This window comes from Eriocheir sinensis, chromosome 60, assembly GCF_024679095.1.
Source record: "Eriocheir sinensis breed Jianghai 21 chromosome 60, ASM2467909v1, whole genome shotgun sequence".
NCBI lineage: Eukaryota > Metazoa > Arthropoda > Malacostraca > Decapoda > Varunidae > Eriocheir > Eriocheir sinensis.
The window spans coordinates 8,464,969-8,484,187 of record NC_066568.1 but is presented as its reverse complement, the minus strand read 5'-3'; the positions used below and the strand labels follow the sequence as shown (position 1 = coordinate 8,484,187).

Genomic DNA, 19,219 nt, shown 5'->3' with positions numbered 1-19,219 from the left:
TTAGTACCGTTTTACATCAATATAGGGACAAGAAGGACGTAGAGGTGACCGGGGGGGGCACTGTGGTGGACTGGGGGAACTGTGGTGGTGGTGGTGGTCTTGGGAAGGGAAAGGGAGGGATCGAGAGGAGAGGAAGGGGAATGATGAAAACTTGACTTTCTTTAAGTTTTTTTGTCTTTTCAACTGTTTTATGAATTAAGAGGTCTCTTGAATGTAGAACTGAGTGAATGAAGGAATACAAGAAGGTGAGAGAGATCAAAGAGTAAAAAGGTAGCGAGAGATGCACAAAAGTGAGTGAGAGAGATGAACTGGGGGAGATATGTTGCAAAAAACTCATAACTCCTCGATCGTAGCTCCTTCCTGAATCCCACCCCAGAGTGAGAGATGATGATGCTGAACGAACACTGACTGGCTCCATCCATCTACCTGCTTCATGGCTTCCCTTCCTGTCACGGTGAATGTGCGGATTTTTCTCGTTTTTTCTCCCTCGCCTTTCACACAGTTTCCCGTCGTTAATTGTCTACCTCATCTGTTGTTTCCTGGCGGTGCTCTACATACATGCGGTGGCTGAGATAATCTCGCCACTGTCATGCATACATGAGGCTCATAAACATGCAAGCATAACGCAACCATGCAAGCACTGATGGTTGCCTGCTCGGGATACACATATTTGAGGGTAAAGCTTTGGAAGAGTAGGGAGAGGTAGCTTCTACAGGTAAAGATGGGGGCCATACGATAGCTGCGCATGTCCTCGGTGCTCATCTCTTGGCTATCCCATTGGCCCATGAGCCTGTATATATATATATATATATATATATATATATATATATATATATATATATATATATATCTATATATATATATATATATATATATATGTGTGTGTGTGTGTGTGTGTGTGTTGGGGGGGGGGGGGTAAGAACCCATAACTCGGCGGGACACAGGCATCCGGATTACCAGAGTTTCCCTTCCTCAGGTACCCTTTTGTCAACCACCCCGAAAGGCAAAATGAACATCGCTGCACGCTGCCGGCTCTAGGGATTTGAAGTCCGCGGGTTCTTTGAGCTTCCGTGACGCAGTGGTTACCATGCCTATATATAGGCGGTGGCTGACTCAAAGTGGTACACACACAGCGACAATCAGTTTATCTAAAAACAATGCAGAGGGAGATATGGCGGATATTAAGAATGAAGTAAAATTTGTTATATAATATTGTTGACTCATGTACCCACAGAAGCTAGGAGTCTGACTAAAAACGAGTCTGAGAGGCTCGTGCCAATATATGTATTTTCTTACGTGTTCTTACTGTTGAAAGGCGCTGGGGGAAATGCCAATAAAAAAGTCTATCGGCACTATAGGTGGAACATAAAAATAAAAAAAAGATAAACGAGTAGATAAAATTAAAGAGAATAAAAAAGAATGCAAACGTTAAACAGAATAAAATCACGTCTACCTCGTCACTCCACCCCTCCAGCCTAGCAAAGCACGTCTTGCGCACCACAATCACCTTTCCTTCTCACCTGTGCCAGCTGTGTCGCCTGGCCGCGGGTCATCTGTTTTAAATCAAGGTGAGACAGAAGCTACACACTGCATGCTACATCGCCAGCGACTGCTCCTGCATGCATAGGCCACGGACTGCCGCCTGAGTGGTTTGAGTCAGTTCAGGAGACGTTCTGCGTATTATTGTTGTAGTGGACCGATAGTTGCGTGCGTTGCGGTGTGTGCATGTGTGTGTGTGTGTGTGTGTGTATGAGAGAGAGAGAGAGAGAGAGAGAGAGAGAGAGAGAGAGAGAGAGAGAGAGAGAGAGAGAGAGAATATTTTGGTTGATGGATTTTCTTTCTCGTTTAAAATTCAGAGTGCTCTCTGGGATATTCTGCGGATCCGTGGGAATCCTGCAAGGATTATTGACCTGATGATTGGCCTTTGCTCTGGAACTGAGAGTGTTGTAAATTGTACAGGAGGCGTTTCCGATTTCATCCCCATAAATTCAGGAGTGAGGCAGGTGTGCGTCCTTGCTCCATTAGTTTTCAACACTTGCATGGACTGGGTATTAGGCAGAGTTATTGATCAATGTCGTTGCGGAGCATGTTGGCGACATCAAGGACGCTGACCTTATTTTTGCTGATACTCTACTTCTCGCGGAATGGCTGGAGGTCCTGGTGTTGGCTCTCGAAGTGCTATACACGAGGAGGCGAACTCCCTGGGACTGAAGGTCTCTTGGGCCAAAACAAAGGTCAAGTCGTTTCGAGGTTTGCACAGTTCAGTCTGTCCATGCATGTGGTGAGGATGTCGAAGTCACCAAAAGTTTCACATACCTTGGTAGCGTAATGCACAACAATGGTGGGTCTTACCAGGAAGTCGCTCGACGGATTGGCCTGATTCACGGTGTTATGGACTCGTTCAGCACAAGTATGTAAATAGTGTTGTCGATTTCTATGCAGGTAGACAATAATTCGAATCTTTGTCATGGGTGCTCCCTGTATTACTGTGTGGCTATGGGACATGGACATTAAATAGTGACTTGGAGAGGCGTGTCGATCATGGGGTATCTCTGGAATGACTTCGTGTCGAACCAACGACTACGTGAAAAACTTGAATCGCACGCCTCCTCGACGTCGATCCTGCTCATAGGTTTGTTTTTGTACGAGACAACCCTGAGTGGAGGAGACCAAAGGGACGCCCACGTAACCCATGGATGGGGTCGAACGATTCTGCCAGGAGGGACTTGGGATGGATGGGGCAGCTGCGTGGGGGCTTGCCCGGGGGACCGTTGGAAATGAAGGCGGCGAGTGAGTAACGCGACGCGACACCTGACGTATGCTTCCCGCTAGCAATTAGTTAGTTTAAAATTCACCTTCTTTTCTCCTCGTCCTCCTACCCCCTTTTCTTCTAATTTTTCTTCATATTCTTTTCCATCCTCACCTCTGTCTCCTCATCCCTTTCCTCTTCCTCCTTCATATTCACATCCTCCTCCATATCCTTCATACCAACAACGAAGCCACTACCAACACCACCACGATCTCCATACAATGCCACATGAAATGAAAGCGGAATACTACAGAACAAAACCATCGTGACTTGTGTTATTCATCACTGCAACAGTACAGTCACGTAGGAGTATGTATGCGAAATGAAGAGCCTGCATTGTTGGGGGAGGAGGAGGAGGAGGAGGAGGAGGGCATGACATGGTGATGAAACAAGTATGTATCACCAGGTGTTTTTAATTAGTGTGTGTGTGTGTGTGTGTGTGTGTGTGTGTGTGTGTGTAACAGAAAGGTTAAGGTAAGATAAAAAAAAGGTAGAGATAAAGATAAAAGGGTTGGCTTGAGAGGTAAGGTAAGGTGAGTAAGGGGAAAGAAAGAAGGGAGAAAGAAAAGGTAAAGAGGTGGGTGACCGATATAAGGGTTGAGAGGGAGAGCGAGGTCTGAAGGGTAAAGGTAAAGGTAAAAATAAATTTTTTTCCTATCGGCGAAGAGGACCATAGGGAAGGGAGAAGGGAAAGTTGAGGAGTAGTAGTAGTAGTAGTAGTAATAGTAGTAGTAGTAGGAGGAGGAGGAGGAAAAAATGGAAGTAGGCTAATAAGAGGAAAGTAAAGTATAGAAGTAGAAGTAGGAGTGGGAGGAGTAGGAATAGGAGGATGAAGAGGAGGAGGAGGAGGAGAGCAGCTTAACATTGGGGGGAGGTGAAGGGCTGCAGGAGTGGCTCATATATTTCTTACAACCTTGATTTTGACATTAATACGTGTTAGGAAATTTGAATAGGAGGTGTGTGTGTGTGTGTGGGGGGGGGGAACTATTTGAAAGGGGGGTGGGGGGTGGGGGGGGCGTGGTGGACCTTCATTACACACACACACACACACACACACACACACACAGATGGCATACAAAATGACGACCAACAAAGCACACCAACAAAAGAGTGGAATAAAAAACGGAAGCAGCTTATACTAAATGAATGAATGAATACATAAATGAATAAAGACAACATAATGCATAAACATACCGGTGGTCAAGAGGGCAAGGCGAAGGGCCAGTCTGAAGGTCATGTTGTCTGTGGGTCGCGTCAGATTGGCTGGTGTAAGTGGCCAGGGCTGCTCGGGTTGGCTCGCTGATTGAGGTGTGCACGCAAGGTAGAGTCTAGGTGATCCCTGACGTCACTCCCTTCTCGCCTCCTCCTCTCCTCCTCTCACGAGACTTGCGTGGAAAGGTCGCAATTTCTCTGAGGCAAAAAATGAAACAAAAAACTAAAGAAAACGATAGGTGAAAAAAATATATAAATGAGTTAATATAAAGGATTAAAGGAAAATAAACCAAGGAAATAGTTGAGCGAAAAGGGTGAGGTAGACTATACGATGATATTTTTTTTTCTGAGACAAAAAATGGAAAAAAAAAAACCTACAGAAAATGATAGGTGAAAAATATATAAATAAGTTAATATAAAGGATTAAAGGAAAATAAACCAAGGAAATAGTTGAGTGAAAAGGGTGAGGTATATAAAAATTATAGGATAATTTCTTTTTCTCTGAGGCAAAGATGAAAAAAAAAAAATGATGGGTGAAAAATAAAATATAAGTGAATTGATATACAGACAGGAAAATAAACCAAGAAAAATGTTAGTGAAAGTGGTGAGAAGTAAACAAAACAAAACAAAAAACTAAAGAAAATGATAGGTGAAAAAAATAATATAAACGATGTAATATACAGACAGGAAAATAATCCAAGAAAAATGTTGAGTGGAAGGGGTAAGCAGCGCGAAGGTAATATTTTAAAGGTAGCCTAATAACGTTTGTTAATCAATGGCAATAGCGGCGTTTCTAAGGTGGTTTGATAGGGGGCAGTACTGTATCCTGAGACCTGAAGACAAGGAAATGCAGTGCCTCTCAGTTGCTTCACTAAGAGGGTTATGGGGCGAAGTACTACATTATTCCATTCATATTTGAAAAGAGAATCGTGTGAAAAACGTAGCGGAGAAGAAAAAAAATGCTGTCCATTCCTTTATTCTTGCAAAACGAAGCCCTTCCCTTCTGCTGCACACCTGACAGCTCTATAGCCTAATGGTCGGATGTTTTCTCTATAGGCCTCGTTTTACAAGAAATAAATCAAGTTAACCAATGCTTTCTTCTGTGCTATATTTTTTGTGCGAACTTTTTTATATACAGCAAAGGAAGCAGCAGCTCAAGGTGAAAAAATAATAATAATGAGAAAAAGAAAGCCCGCTACTCACTGCCCCTATAAAAAAGTTTATAAGAAGCGTTTATAGAGGAGTGACCAAAAGAGAGTAATAGTAGTTATTGTGATTTAATGAAATATGGTAGCAGTACTTCACCTTGCAACTCTTATAGAGAAGTAAATGAAAGGAACTGCACTACCGTCACCGCGCCGAGGAAGCGGGTGGGCCAGTGCTGTCTCAGTCCAAACACATTAAAACAACCGTCCCACTCTTGGTTCCAATATTTAGCAGTTCGCGCATGACATCACACGGTTCCGCTGCAAGGATTCTGACTACAAGGCCACAGGCTCCTTGGCAGTGGTGGGCACCGCTAACCGAAAAGTTAGCTTCGCTAACTGGTAAATGGTAACCCACTAACTAAAAAGTTAGCTTCGCTTACACTAAATCGCTAAAGTGGTAAATAAATTAATGGAAGCTAACGCTAACCGCTAACTTTTCATTATATGGATTTAGCTTCGGTGTAGTATTTTGGCTCCAAAACCTTTACCAGACCTAGTGACCTGAAATTTCAATATGCTGTAGCTTAGACATAGAGCTTTACAGAAAGGTATAGCATGCCAAAATCAGATAATGATAAAGATGTACACAAATTAAATTCAACATACACTTTATTAATGCCTAATATATGAACTTGCAATAGCAATGCTGAAAGACAAAATCTGCTAAGATACGTAATGACACACTACACGGGACTGCTCCCCCACACACCTGGGGATAGTGGATCAATTTAGATACATAAATGTAAATAATACTAAGGAGTATATTAAGTGAATAAGTAAATGGTAGTGTTTATTTCTTGTCAGGTGGAAAATATCGAATTCTTGTTATTAAATCCCGAGTTCAAAGAGTCGGAAATGGAAGATGCATTACCCTAAAATACCCCCCAAAAGTTTCCCTAATAATTGTCCAATTCCCCAACTTTAAAGCGTAATTTACCCAAAAGTGGAAGCCCTGGAATTATTGCGCCATGTGGCTCACCTGCTGCTGTGTCTGTCCACAACGGACAAGAACAAACCTGAATGAATTTTTAGTGGACTTAAACGTAGCGGAGGAGGAGCTACGTTTAGCGGAAGCTAATTGGTCCGCTAACTGTTTCCAAAGTTAGCGAAAACGCTAATCAGCTAAAGAAAAGTTAGCTTCGCTAATTAGCGGTAAGCGGATTAGCGGAACAGAGCCCACCACTGCTCCTTGGTTCCGTTACCCTTAATTAACTTGCGATCTATTTGTCACACATGAGTTATCCCTTTAATTATAATTTACCGTAGAGGGAGTCCGGAGTCTGGTGGTAAATCTCTAGAATCAAAGATTGGAACCGCGTGACGTCATCATCCTGCGCGTGGGGCGACTGAGTATTCTTAGACTGTGAACGCTGTCTGAAAAGTCACCCATTGGTAAAATTCTCCGTGTATATCGTGAAGTACATTATACAGGAGTGATAAGAAATTAATTATAAATGAGTGAAAGTATGAACCTGTATGTGAATGTGAAAATAAACATGAACAAATACGCTTATGAAACCAAGAGTGAAAGCAAGCATATTAAATACCATTGTGACACTAAACAGATGATATACCAGAGTAATCATGTATTGCAATTATGTAAATAATTAGTGTCATTAAGAAAATTTTAGCACAACAATACACAATGCTCTGTTACCCGAAGCAATACATCATTATATCACTTTCATTGTGCGACTTAAGTACTGGATTATTTGTTTATTCATCTATTTATTTATTGAAATCTCTTTGTTCAGTGTAGAAAAATAAATAGACAACACTTGATACTCTATTCCTTTGATCTTTTCTGCTGCTGCTCCGACCACTACTACTACTACTACTACTACTACTACTACTCTGCTACTACAAGGCGAGGCGCTATGGGCTGACCCCCCTCTGTGCCCCTAATGTAACCCTTCCCCACCACCGCTAGTACCACCATCACCACCATCACCACCACGTGAGCCCACTACCAGTAACAGCATGCAGTATTAGTAGTAGCAGTTTTGTGGTGGTGGTGGTGGTGATGTGGGCATTGAGAGGAGGAGAAAAGCGATAAAAGAATAGGAAAACAGATTAGAAAAGAAGAAAAGAGAAGGAGAAGGAGACGAAGGACGATGACGAAGACGAAGAAGAAAATGAAGGAGAAGTGGGGGAAGAAGGAGAAGTGGGGGAAGAAGAAGAAGAAGAAGAAGAAGAAGAAGAAGAAGAAGAAGAAGAAGAAGAAGAAGAAGAAGTGGAGGAAGAAGTGGAGGAAGAAGAAATGGAGGAAGAAGAAGAAGAAGAAGAAGAAGTGGAGGAAGAAGAAGTGGAGGAAGAAGAAGAAGTGGAGGAAGAAGAAGAGGAAGAAGAAGACAGAAGATGGAAAGGAGGAAGAGGAAGAAGAGGAATAGGGGCTCCTTGAGGCCCGGCTAAACTTAAATCTCTAAGGACACTTCGAGTGGCGGTGCCTCTTAGACTAAGAGAGAGAGAGAGAGAGAGAGAGAGAGAGAGAGAGAGAGAGAGAGAGAGAGAGAGAGAATGACATTGGGCAAAGACTTATTTACGCAACGAAGACAAATATACGAAAAAAAGCCTTTGAATAGAACGATGGAAGAGGGATAAACGATAATAATAATAATAATAATAATAATAATAATAATAATAATAATAATAATAATAATAATAATAATAATTCAATCCCAACAACGATTAGGCAGAATACAGAAAAAAATAGTATGTAAATAATTATAGAAATATTCAGACCACTCTTTTTTTTGTTTTATTTTCTTGTTTGTGTTCTTGAATTTTCTTTTTCTTGTGCCTGTTCTACTGTTATCATGGTCCATATTACTACTACTACTACTACTACTACTACTACCACTACAACTACTACTACTACTCAATACTACTACTACTACCACTACAACTACTACTACTACTCAATACTACTACTACTACTACTACTACTACTACTACTACTACTACTACTACTACTACTACTACTATGCTGCGTCTTACCTAAGGTCAATCTTTAGTTTTGGCCCACAAACACTTGAGGGTTACCTTCAAATGCGCAAAAGGGAAATCGCGCAAGCTCTCATTGTGACCTATTAATGCTATAAACATGAGAGAGAGAGAGAGAGAGAGAGAGAGAGAGAGAGAGAGAGAGAGAGAGAGAGAGAGAGAGAGAGAGAGAGAGACCTTCCTCCTCTCACTTACACAACCCGGCTTTATCGTCCATCTAAATTTTCTGTAAAGTGACCCTTCAGTGCCCACTAAACTCGGGTTGTGTTCCCAGATGACCCAAGAGTGCGGAGGATTCTGGGTAGCCTCAGCGAGTGGCGTGGACGGTACTTCCATATAGATCGCGTAGTGTTGTGAGCCTGAAGATATTCTTAGAAGATGCGTATTTTCTTCCGGGGTGTTCGGCATTCTCAGTAACGTGTGCAATGCTCCAGATGGAGTGGACTGTATCTCATGTCAAGGTGCTTGGTGTCATATATATAGTGCACTGTGTTGGGTAATCAGTGTTGTAATCTTATATTTAATCTATTAATTTATTTATTTATTACATTCCTACCTATTGCGCCGGTAGGATTTCTTGGTAGAGCCTGGTGGTCGGCCCCAGTATGTTATGGTGCAGGCAAGTGATTATACAGGCGCCATTTTGCTTAGCTCATGCTGCCCCCAGGAGCTCATCTTTGATCCTCTCTTTTAGAGAGATAATCTAGAGTTAAGAGGTCTTCGGGATAGCATGCCACTCGGCGTTGACTGAAAAATCCCAGCTTGTGGCGTCGGGCGGGACGCGAACCACTCAGCCATCGCCTCCTGTTTACATAGTTGAAAAAGACGGCATCTTATTGTCTTTTTTTTTTTACGGTAAAGGAAACAACTCAAGGGCAATAAATAAAGATAAAAGCAAAAAAGACCACTAATAGCTGCTCCTACAAAAGCAGACAGGAGTGTCCAGAGGAGAGGTCAAGTTTGGATGGTACATTCAGTGTTGTAATCGTATAGTTGAAATGACAACGTTCAGAATGTTGTGAGCATAGTGCTCGGTGTTGTGTATTCGCTGTTATAACTTTTTAGTTAAAATGGACTTTATTTTATGTCCAGATGCAAGATGTTATGAGCACAGCGCACGGTGTTGTGCGAACGATTCTCGAATCTCTACAGCTGCGAACACACGTCCTTCAGGCCCGGCCACGTGATGATGTCTATAAAACGCTTGGACGGACGGGGACGGTGAGCTAGATATTTTTCTCGTTAATTATGCCCAGTTGTCGTTTGCTTTGTCAATATTTGTTTTTGTTTTTATTCCATTTTACCTTACCAATTGTGCGATGGCGTCTTATGAGCCTCAGACCGGAACTGAGTGGAAGACTTGTTCTTATGGCCCTTGTTAATTTTAATAAGCTGAACACGATGCAGTAACTATTGGGCGTGGTGGTCCAGGGAGTTAGAAGATTAAAGCAAGAAAGTGAAGAGCCAGACCTAGCTGGTTCGAGCCGCAGGGTCTCCGCGTGACGTCAGGACGGGCAAAGATCAACGATATAACAGCTAAATCGTGTATGACGTATATAGTAGTTTGATCAAGGTGTTAGCCATATGTTTTAGCCAACAAGGTCCGAATGGTAATTACACTAAGGCATACGACATTAACATATTTGACTAGTGCGGTATTAAAGCCAGTCCAACACAGTGTATTTGTAACCGCCCGAACCAAACTATGGAACCCCAAACAATCCATAATGGTGAGGTTTTCGGCGCAACAGCAGACCCACAAGAGATTTCCTGTATATAGTTTCCTCAAATTTCTTAACTTAAATATGAACAAAAAACTGTATATAAGGAATCCTCGGAGTCTTTGGTATTGGTTTGGGGTATTACTAACCAATCATGTCGAACTGTGAAAGTGGAAAGTCTTAAACAAAGTGGAAAGCTGAAAAACACTTGATTTCCACATTTCGAACTCCATCCCATTCAAACGTACGAGGCTTCACATTTTATTTTCTTCCCGGAACGCCGAAGCTTGATACGATACGTGACTCGAGGAACGTAACGTATGGAGGAACGGAAACGCGTGTGTGTGTGTGTGTGTGTGTGTGTGTGTGTACTTAGGAAGAAGTGGGTAGTATGAGAGCACCTTTTATTTCTCTTCCTTTCGTAATACGTTGAAAGTGTGCGAGAGTTCCTTACCTACTCTATTTATTTATGTATTTATTCTTTTTTTTTTGCCGTCGGACACACTCTCTCTCTCTCTCTCTCTCTCTCTCTCTCTCTCTCTCTCTCTCTCTCTCTCTCTCTCTCTCTCTCTCAATTTTTTTCATCCTTTTCTTTCTATTTCCTTTCTTTTCGTTCCTTTCCCTTTCCTTACCCCCCTCAACCTTCCCTTTCCTTTCCTTACCGTCTCCTCCCTTTACTTCCCTTCTCTTCCCATTCCATCACTTCCCTTACTTTCCCTTCATTTCCTTTTCTTCCCTTCTCATCCTTCCTTTGTCCTCCTTCCTTCCTTATTATCATCTTTAACTTACTTTCCTTCCTTCCTTCCTTTCGTTTCCCTTCTTTGTCATATTCTTTTCCTTTCCTTTCTTTTATTTCCTTTTCCTTTCCTCTCCTTTCCTTTCCTTATCTTTCTTTCGCTCTCCTTTTCCCTTCCCTTTCCTGTCCCTTTCCTTTCCTTTCCTTTCCTTTATTTCTTCCGTTCCTTTCTTTTCCTTTGCTTTCCTTTCCTGTCCTTTCCTTTCCTTTCCTCTCCGTTCCCTTACCGTTCCGTTCTCTTTCCTTTTCTCCTTTTCCATTGGTTGATACATTTCTTTAGTTTTCGTCTCACTTTCTTTTCCCTGATTAAGCTACAGTCAGAGAGCGTTTCACAACAACACTCGTGGCTCTCACAAACACTTGAAAGAGTCAGAAAAAACAATTCCTTAGCCATGAGCCAAGTTCTTACGATCGTACTTAAGTTCAACACGGTAAGCATTTCGTGACGCTGAATATTCCAATTAAATGTCGCTTCGTGGTGGAGCAAGAAGAGGAAAATTTCAACGGGGCAGTAAAGAGGAAGAGGAGGAGGATGACGAGGGAGCTGGAAATACACAGATGGAGAAATAAGGGAGAATAAGGATGATATAATTGAGATGCGAATGTGGGAATAGAGAAATTGTGAGGACATGAAGAAGGGTGATAGAAAATAATAAGGCTTAGAAATTAGAAACCATACAAAATTAATAATGATAAAGTAATACTGATAATGACGATGATAGTAATGATGATGATACGAATAAAATAAGAATATGAAGAAAACGAACAATGAGGAGACTGGCTGGGTAGGCTATTATTTGTACATCCGAGAAAGGAAGTAGTTAAAAAAATATATATAAACAATAGATAGTTTTCACTGACAACAACGATAAATGCAGCAACAGCAAATACAACACTACCATCACCTACAACAACAGCAACAATGACAACAATAATACTAGTAATAATAATAATAATAAACAATAGCAACAGTAACCATAAAAAACGTACTCAAAACAATGACTACAACATCCACACAGCCACCGCCTCTCGCTGCGTCGCCTCCTCTCGAATTTTTCTCTTAAAGATTTTTTCATTACTTTTGTGGTCAGTAATCGAGTATTATAGTAATGGGTAACGGGTTCGATTGCTTTCACATTAAATTATATCATACAGTGGTGCACGGTAGAGTAGCTACGAGGTATAATGTTATGGTTTTAGTGTATCTCTCTCTCTCTCTCTCTCTCTCTCTCTCTCTCTCTCTCTCTCTCTCAACAACAACAAAAAATAATAAAAAAATATCTGGGGAAAATGAAAAAAATAAATAAATAGCTAAAAAATTTAACTAACAAAAAACGAAGCGGAACTCACAAACTCGTGATTTTTAATACGTATCAGAAAATCGTTTGGGATTCGACTACTGGGAGTTATAATCGATTACTGATAAATTTTACCTTGTAATCAATGTACGCTACCTCCAAGTCTGCGGAAAGGGCTGAAGGGCGTGCGGGGGTAACGTGCAGCTGTGGGTGCTGTGCCTGCTGTGTGTGTGTGTGTGTGTGTGTGTGTGTTCACTGTGCCGCGTGTGTGTGTGTGTGTGTGTGTGTGTTCACTGTGCCGCGTGTGTGTGTATGTGTGTGTGTGTTCACTGTGCCGCGTGTGTGTGTGTGTGTGTGTGTGTGTTCACTGTGCCGCGTGTGTGTGTGTGTGTGTGTGTGTGTGTTCACTGTGCCGCGTGTGTGTGTGTGTGTGTGTGTGTGTGTGTTCACTGTGCCGTGGGGGTGGGGGTGTTCAGCCAGGCCGTGCGCTGAGGACTGGACCCCCCCCTCGGAATGCAGGAATCAAGGAGTGCCCTGGTCTGATGAAGACAATGAATACGTAACCGTTGCAGTAATAATGATAACGATAATCAAATAATAGTAATAACAATAATATATTACTTATTTGAACAAGCTGCCTTGATTATAATGGCCTAATATATCAACCAATCAATCTATAGAGGCATTATACGCCCCCTCACCCACCCACGACGCCATCTCCGGGGTCCCTCAGAGCAAGTCTCCATGCAGGCCCCTTTCCACTCCCCTGTATTTCCTAGCAGTTTCCATAGACTTGCTAAAGTAATGAAGTTAGCGGGCGTCCCTCTGGCCTCCTCCACTCGGGATCGTCTTATAGAAACAACCCTGTGAGCATGACTAACTTGCAGGCAGCGTGCCGTATTACATAACCTTGAGCGTGCCATGTATATACCCACACAGCCGGAGTTGGCGCTCACGGACTAGGCAAGACATAAGCCTCTAGTCCAGTGGTTCCCAACCTTTTTTGTCCCGTTCCCCCTTGGCCAGTGACTTTTTCACCTGTGGACCCCCACAACGAAATAGGTTAAGCCAGAAAAATGACAGATGATTTTTCTGCCAAAAAATAATACATTCATGTAAAATGCCTTGCAATATTTTGTTGATTAAGCTGTAGGCCTATTTATATGAAAGCAGAAGACGTTCCGTTCAGCAAACTATAGCCCCCTTGAAGGGGTCCATGGGCCCTTGGTTGGGAACCACTGCTCTATTCAATCTCTCGAAGTAACCGCTGATTATACGCTAAAATCATATCAGTGATATACCTTGATTCTGCGAAACGTTCTAACCGAATCTCCCAATCTGCTTGTCTCTCCTCAGAGCTGACAGAGCTGGTCTGTGACGATTCTGATCCCGGCAAGCTAGGAAGCACGACACTTCTCGATATTCTCCAACGCCTGCCTTGAAACAAAACCACTCCATGCAGCGCACTCTCCACTCTACAGTCTCGAAAATTTCACTTTTGGAAGTAGGCTATCCATACAGGGATCTCGATGGTGCTGACCACAATATGGGAACATGCCAAGTCCTATAGTTTATTGAGATGAAACAGCGGTTACATCTTTAGATTCTTCCTGATCTTACATGAAGATCGAGTGTAGCAACAACAAACCAATGATCAGATGTAAAGAACTCGACACTTCAGAAAACTCTGCATTTCTGAAAGATGCTCCAGTATATTGGATGTGGTCAGTTCCCTTTGCTACCCCTCCAGCATTGCAAACCAAGTTCAGCGGTGCTCTGGTCTCTGGTACCAAGAACATGTAGTTGTCATCCTTTAGAGAGAACTGTTGGTGTTCCTGGTAACTGAGCCATGAAGTGCAGCACATAAAATGCACCAAGTTGTCAGTGCCAGTAATAACACTAAAGTCGCCCAAGACATATGGAGTAGAATCTGATGTGGAAAACTTACGTTTTTCCAGTTTTACGCACACATGAAACCCAGAGTGGGTTTCATCCTACTGATCTCGCCACTTTCAGGTCCCAGAGTTCCACTATGTTCACCTTCACTTTCTAGAGTTCATTCAAGTAACGTAGATAATGATCCTCCGAGAGGCTCAGGATGTTTCAGGAGCCCACACGCATAACCCTCCTAAAGTTTATCTCGGGTCCGGTTCTACAGTCGGGCACCACTCCTGCACCACTTCAGTCGCCTGCAAAACAAAAAGAGGGGCTCGAGAACCCTTCCTCCTTCGGGGTTGTAGAGTTCCCGGAGACTCTGCCTTGGAACTTTCATGCGTGGCAGGCTCTCACTAGGGTGTGGTTTTACGGGAAGGGGTTGGAGACTCCATCAAAGTCCATCTAGGCCAGAGATTGGGCTGACGGTTAGCCCTGGGCAGGGACACGGAACCCCTAGGTGGATAGGATTGCTCGCCCTCCCTAATATACGCGTATTAAGTATCATCTATAAATAGCAACAACCTTATCAGTTCTCCCTCCCCCCCACCTCTCTCTCTCTCTCTCTCTCTCTCTCTCTCTCTCTCTCTCTCTCTCTCTCTCTCTCTCTCTCTCTCTTGCGTTATGCAACAGATTACCTCTTCGTCTTCTTGTGTTTCTTGTCATCTCTTCCTCCTCCTCCTCCTCCTCCTCTTGAGTTCTTTCTTCATTCATCTCCGTGATTATGAAATAAATAACGGCTCAGATAAAAGGATTAAAATAAACGGATAGATAACTGACTGACTAAACAAATAGATAAATGAAGAAATATCCGAATACATGAACGAAATATATACCTCATGACCAAGTGGGAATGTGGCAAGAAGAAAAAAAAAACAAAAACAACCGAAAACCCCCCGGAAATGCAGTAGTAGAAAAATATTATAAGACCATTTTTTCATTGAAGATTACGAAAATTCACGTGTTATTCAAGAAAAAAATACATAGAAAAATAACGTAACTCCTTAGGGTACGCGGCTGCCAGAAAAGGCGCAGGTGTTGTGGGGTGACACCTGTTGTGGTTGTTGTTGTTGTTGCTGTTTTCTCTCTCTCTCTCTCTCTCTCTCTCTCTCTCTCTCTCTCTCTCTCACACACACACACACGCACACACATACGATATAGTTTGCCCAAGGTCACTCGTGATTCTTTGCCGTGGAGAGAGAGAGAGAGAGAGAGAGAGAGAGAGAGAGAGAGAGAGAGAGAGAGAGAGAGAGAGAGAGAGAGAGAGAGAGAGAATGGAGGCACTTCACTCACGATTGTGCTCTTAACGAAACCCTCATCTCAGGTATTTCTACCACCACCACCACCACCACCACAACCACCATAACCACCACCACCAGCATCACCACCCCCATGATCATCACCACAGCCATCACCCACATCCCCACCCCACCATCATCACCACTATCAAAACCATCACCTCCACTCCAAATATCATCACCATCAACACCACCATCACCATCATCACCAGCTCATATTCTATTGCATCACCATCACCACCACCACCACTACCACCTCCATTCTAGTCACCACCACCATTATCACCTCAAATACTTCACCTCCTCCATTGTCAATACCACCGGTGCTACTTTTGTCAACACCATCATCACCACCAACACCACTATCATCACCTCGCCAATCACCAACTCCGTACGGATTTCTCCTCCACTTCCTTCATCACCCAATCTATCCACTCCACATTCACCGTTACCACCACACTTTCCACCATCACCACCAGAGGAAGTGATGTATGTGTGTGTGTGTGTGTGTGTGTGTGTAGCGTGGCAGTGCAGCGCTCTAACCAGTTGTGCCACGGAATGGTGTGAGTTGCATCACAGAGGTGTGTGTATGTGTGTGTGTGTGTCGCCGGAAAAAAAATACGAGGAAGGGTGACAATACTAATCTCTCTCTCTCTCTCTCTCTCTCTTTAACCCTGAAAAATCATAGGTTCGAACCAGGAATCATGCTCCTCTGAACGGAAAGGTGCACACACACACACACACACACACACATGCCTCATAAACCTGTATCGCAGTTAATATTTCTCACGTTTTTACCTTATCGTAACGGTGATGTGTTGTGTGTTACTGCCCTCCGCATTATCAATATTGTTATTATTATTATTATTATTATTATTATTATTATTATTATTATTATTATTATTATTATTATTATTATTATTATGACTATCTTCATCATTGGTTTTATGGTTATGGCGCATTTTCGATACTTTGTTTATATCTTCCAAGTGAAAGAAAAAAAAAAACTACTACTACTACTACTACTACTACTACTACTACTACGACTACTACAAAAAATAACAGTAACAATAAAAGTAATTCCAATGATAAGAAAAAGTCGCACACACACACACACACACACACACACACACACACACACACACACACACACACACACACACACACACACACACACACACACACACACACACACACACACACACACACACACACGTCTCCATTCCCCCATTCAAACAACAATGAATTAATGATCACCCAATGCCGTGCAGGAAAATATCGCACATGACCTATCAAGTGGCTCTGCTTGTTTGTGTGTTTGCGTAGGTGTGTGAATTTCGACGAGGTGAGAGACAGAAAGGAAAAGGATAGGGTAAGGTAAAGGGAAAAGGAATAGGAAGGAGTAAGGAGGAGGGAGGGAAGAAGAGGGGATGGAAGAAGAGGGGAGGGAAGAAGAGGGGATGGAAGAAGAGGGGAGGGAAGAAGAGGAAGAGTGGAAAACGAAGGGAAGGAAGGAACGGGAGAATGAGAGTAAGGAGAGAGGCTTAGGAAAGAGGCAATGGAGGAGGAGGAGGAGGAGGAGGTAAAGATTGACGACACAGAGGCGTAGAAGGCGTAGGAATGGAGGGAAGGAGGGAAGGAGAGAGAGAAGGAGGGAGGGAGGGAGGGAGGGAGAGAAGGAGGAGAAGGATGGAGAGAGGTAGGAATAAGTATGATACGGGCGTCAAACTTTACACACACACACACACACACACACACACACACACACACACACACACACACACACACACACACACACACACACACACACACACACACACACACACACACACACACACACACACACACTCGCAAGCACACACACACACACACACACACACACACACACACACACACACACACACACGTGTTTGTCAAGCTTCACTTACGGTTAACAACACACACACCGGATATTCGCCTATTGATGATGACGATGACGATGAACTTCTGCCGCCTTCTTGAGGAGGAAGAGGAAAAAGAGGAGGAGAAGGAGGAGGAAGAGAAGGAGGAAGAGGAAGAAGAGGAGAAGGAGGAAGAGGAGATGAGTTGATGAAAGGGAGAGGGTGTGGGAAGAAGCTATTTAGAGAAGAGTAAGGAAGCAGAAAAAAGAAGGCGAGAAAGAATAAGAGGAGAAGAAATTGAGAAGATACGAGGGAAAGGAGATAAGAAAAGAGAAGGAAAAGAAGAGAGAGGAAAGAGGAAGGGAAGGGGAAAAAAGAGGGAGGAAGAGGGTAAAGAGTGTTGAAGGGAAATCAGAGAGGGTAAAGTTGTTATTGAGAGAGAGAGAGAGAGAGAGAGAGAGAGAGAGAGAGAGAGAGAGAGAGAGAGAGAGAGAGAGAGAGAGAGAGAGAGAGAGAGAGAGAGAGAGAGAGAGAGAGAGAGAGAGAGAGAGAGAGTTCAATAGATTAACAGCAAAAAGATAGATAATAACATGCAGTTAGTGGAGCCAGGAAAGCAGAGATAATAATAAAAATAATAAAGAATAATTAACTAGAAATAGAAATACTAACAAATAAAGTAGTAATAATAAATGACAGTCGACGTAAACAATGAAAGCCAAAAAAAAAAACGAAAACGAAAAAATAAATAAAAAGTAATAAAGTATAAATAATAATAACAAAATGATAAAAAGAACGAATGGAAAGGCGAACAGAAGCAGAACGAGACCGAGAAAGCAAGTAAAAAAAATCGAGTTAGCTTTAAAAGTAAACTAAAATAAGGCATAAATAAAGATGATGATTGAGGTATAAATGAAGATAAAGAATAAACACGAAACAAACAATCAAAGGCAAACAGAAGCAGAACGGGAGCGAGAAAAAAAAGGAAAAGTGTTTGTTGTGAAAGTGACTGATTCTGATTCAATGCACAGCGGAAGGGGACTGTTTGATGACCGCTATTACGTCATCTGAGAGAGAGAGAGAGAGAGAGAGAGAGAGAGAGAGAGAGAGAGAGAGAGAGAGAGAGAGAGAGAGAGAGAGAGAGAGAGAGAGAGAGAGAGAGAGAGAGAGAGAGAGAGAGAGAGAGAGAGAGAGTTAATAGGTTTGAATATATGCATACAGTTGTGAACATGACGTGTATGAGAGAGAGAGAGAGAGAGAGAGAGAGAGAGAGAGAGAGAGAGAGAGAGAGAGAGAGAGAGAGAGAGAGAGAGAGAGAGAGAGAGAGAGAGAGAGAGAGAGAGAGGTTTGAATATATGTAAGAATGAACTGACGTAAGGAGAGAGAGAGAGAGAGAGAGAGAGAGAGAGAGAGAGAGAGAGAGAGAGAGAGAGAGAGAGAGAGAGAGAGAGAGAGAGAGAGAGAGAGAGAGAGAGAGAGAGAGAGAGAGAGAGAGAGAGAGAGAGAGAGAGAGAGAGAGAGAGAGAGAGAGAGAGAGAGAGAGAGAGAGAGAGAGAGAGAGAGAGAGAGAGAGAGAGAGAGAGAGAGAGAGAGAGAGAGAGAGAGAGAGAGAGAGGTTTGAATATATGCATACAGTTGTGAACATGACGTGTAGAGAGAGAGAGAGAGAGAGAGAGAGAGAGAGAGAGAGAGAGAGAGAGAGAGAGAGAGAGAGAGAGAGAGAGAGAGAGAGAGAGAGAGAGAGAGAGAGAGATAGTAGGTTTGAATATGTGTACAGGTGTGAGCATTGACGTAACGTGTGTGTGTGTGTGTGTGTGTGTGTGTGTGTGTGTGGGTGTGTTAGAGAGAGAGAGAGAGAGAGAGAGAGAGAGAGAGAGAGAGAGAGAGAGAGAGAGAGAGAGAGAGAGAGAGAGAGAGAGAGAGAGAGAGAGAGAGAGAGAGAGAGAGAGAGAGAGAGAGAGAGAGAGAGAGAGAGAGAGAGAGAGAGAGAGAGAGAGAGAGAGAGAGAGAGAGAGAGAGAGAGAGAGAGAGAGAGAGAGAGAGAGAGAGAGAGATTGAATTTGTG

General features: G+C 42.9%; 1 protein-coding gene across 4 annotated transcripts in view; it reads right to left on the bottom strand.

Moving 5' to 3' along the window:
- Positions 1–19,219, bottom strand: part of LOC126985867 (uncharacterized protein C05D11.1-like) — a 50,874-nt gene that overhangs the window by 29,366 nt on the left and 2,289 nt on the right. For 3 of the 4 annotated variants that reach the window (XM_050841349.1, XM_050841351.1, XM_050841352.1), the window contains exon 2: positions 4,004–4,219. In XM_050841349.1, the coding sequence (XP_050697306.1) occupies positions 4,004–4,046 (43 nt within the window). In that variant the 5' untranslated portion in view covers positions 4,047–4,219. Of the gene's footprint in view, positions 1–4,003; positions 4,220–6,490; positions 6,604–19,219 lie in introns of all 4 variants that reach the window. The other variant, XM_050841350.1, reaches the window with a different exon arrangement.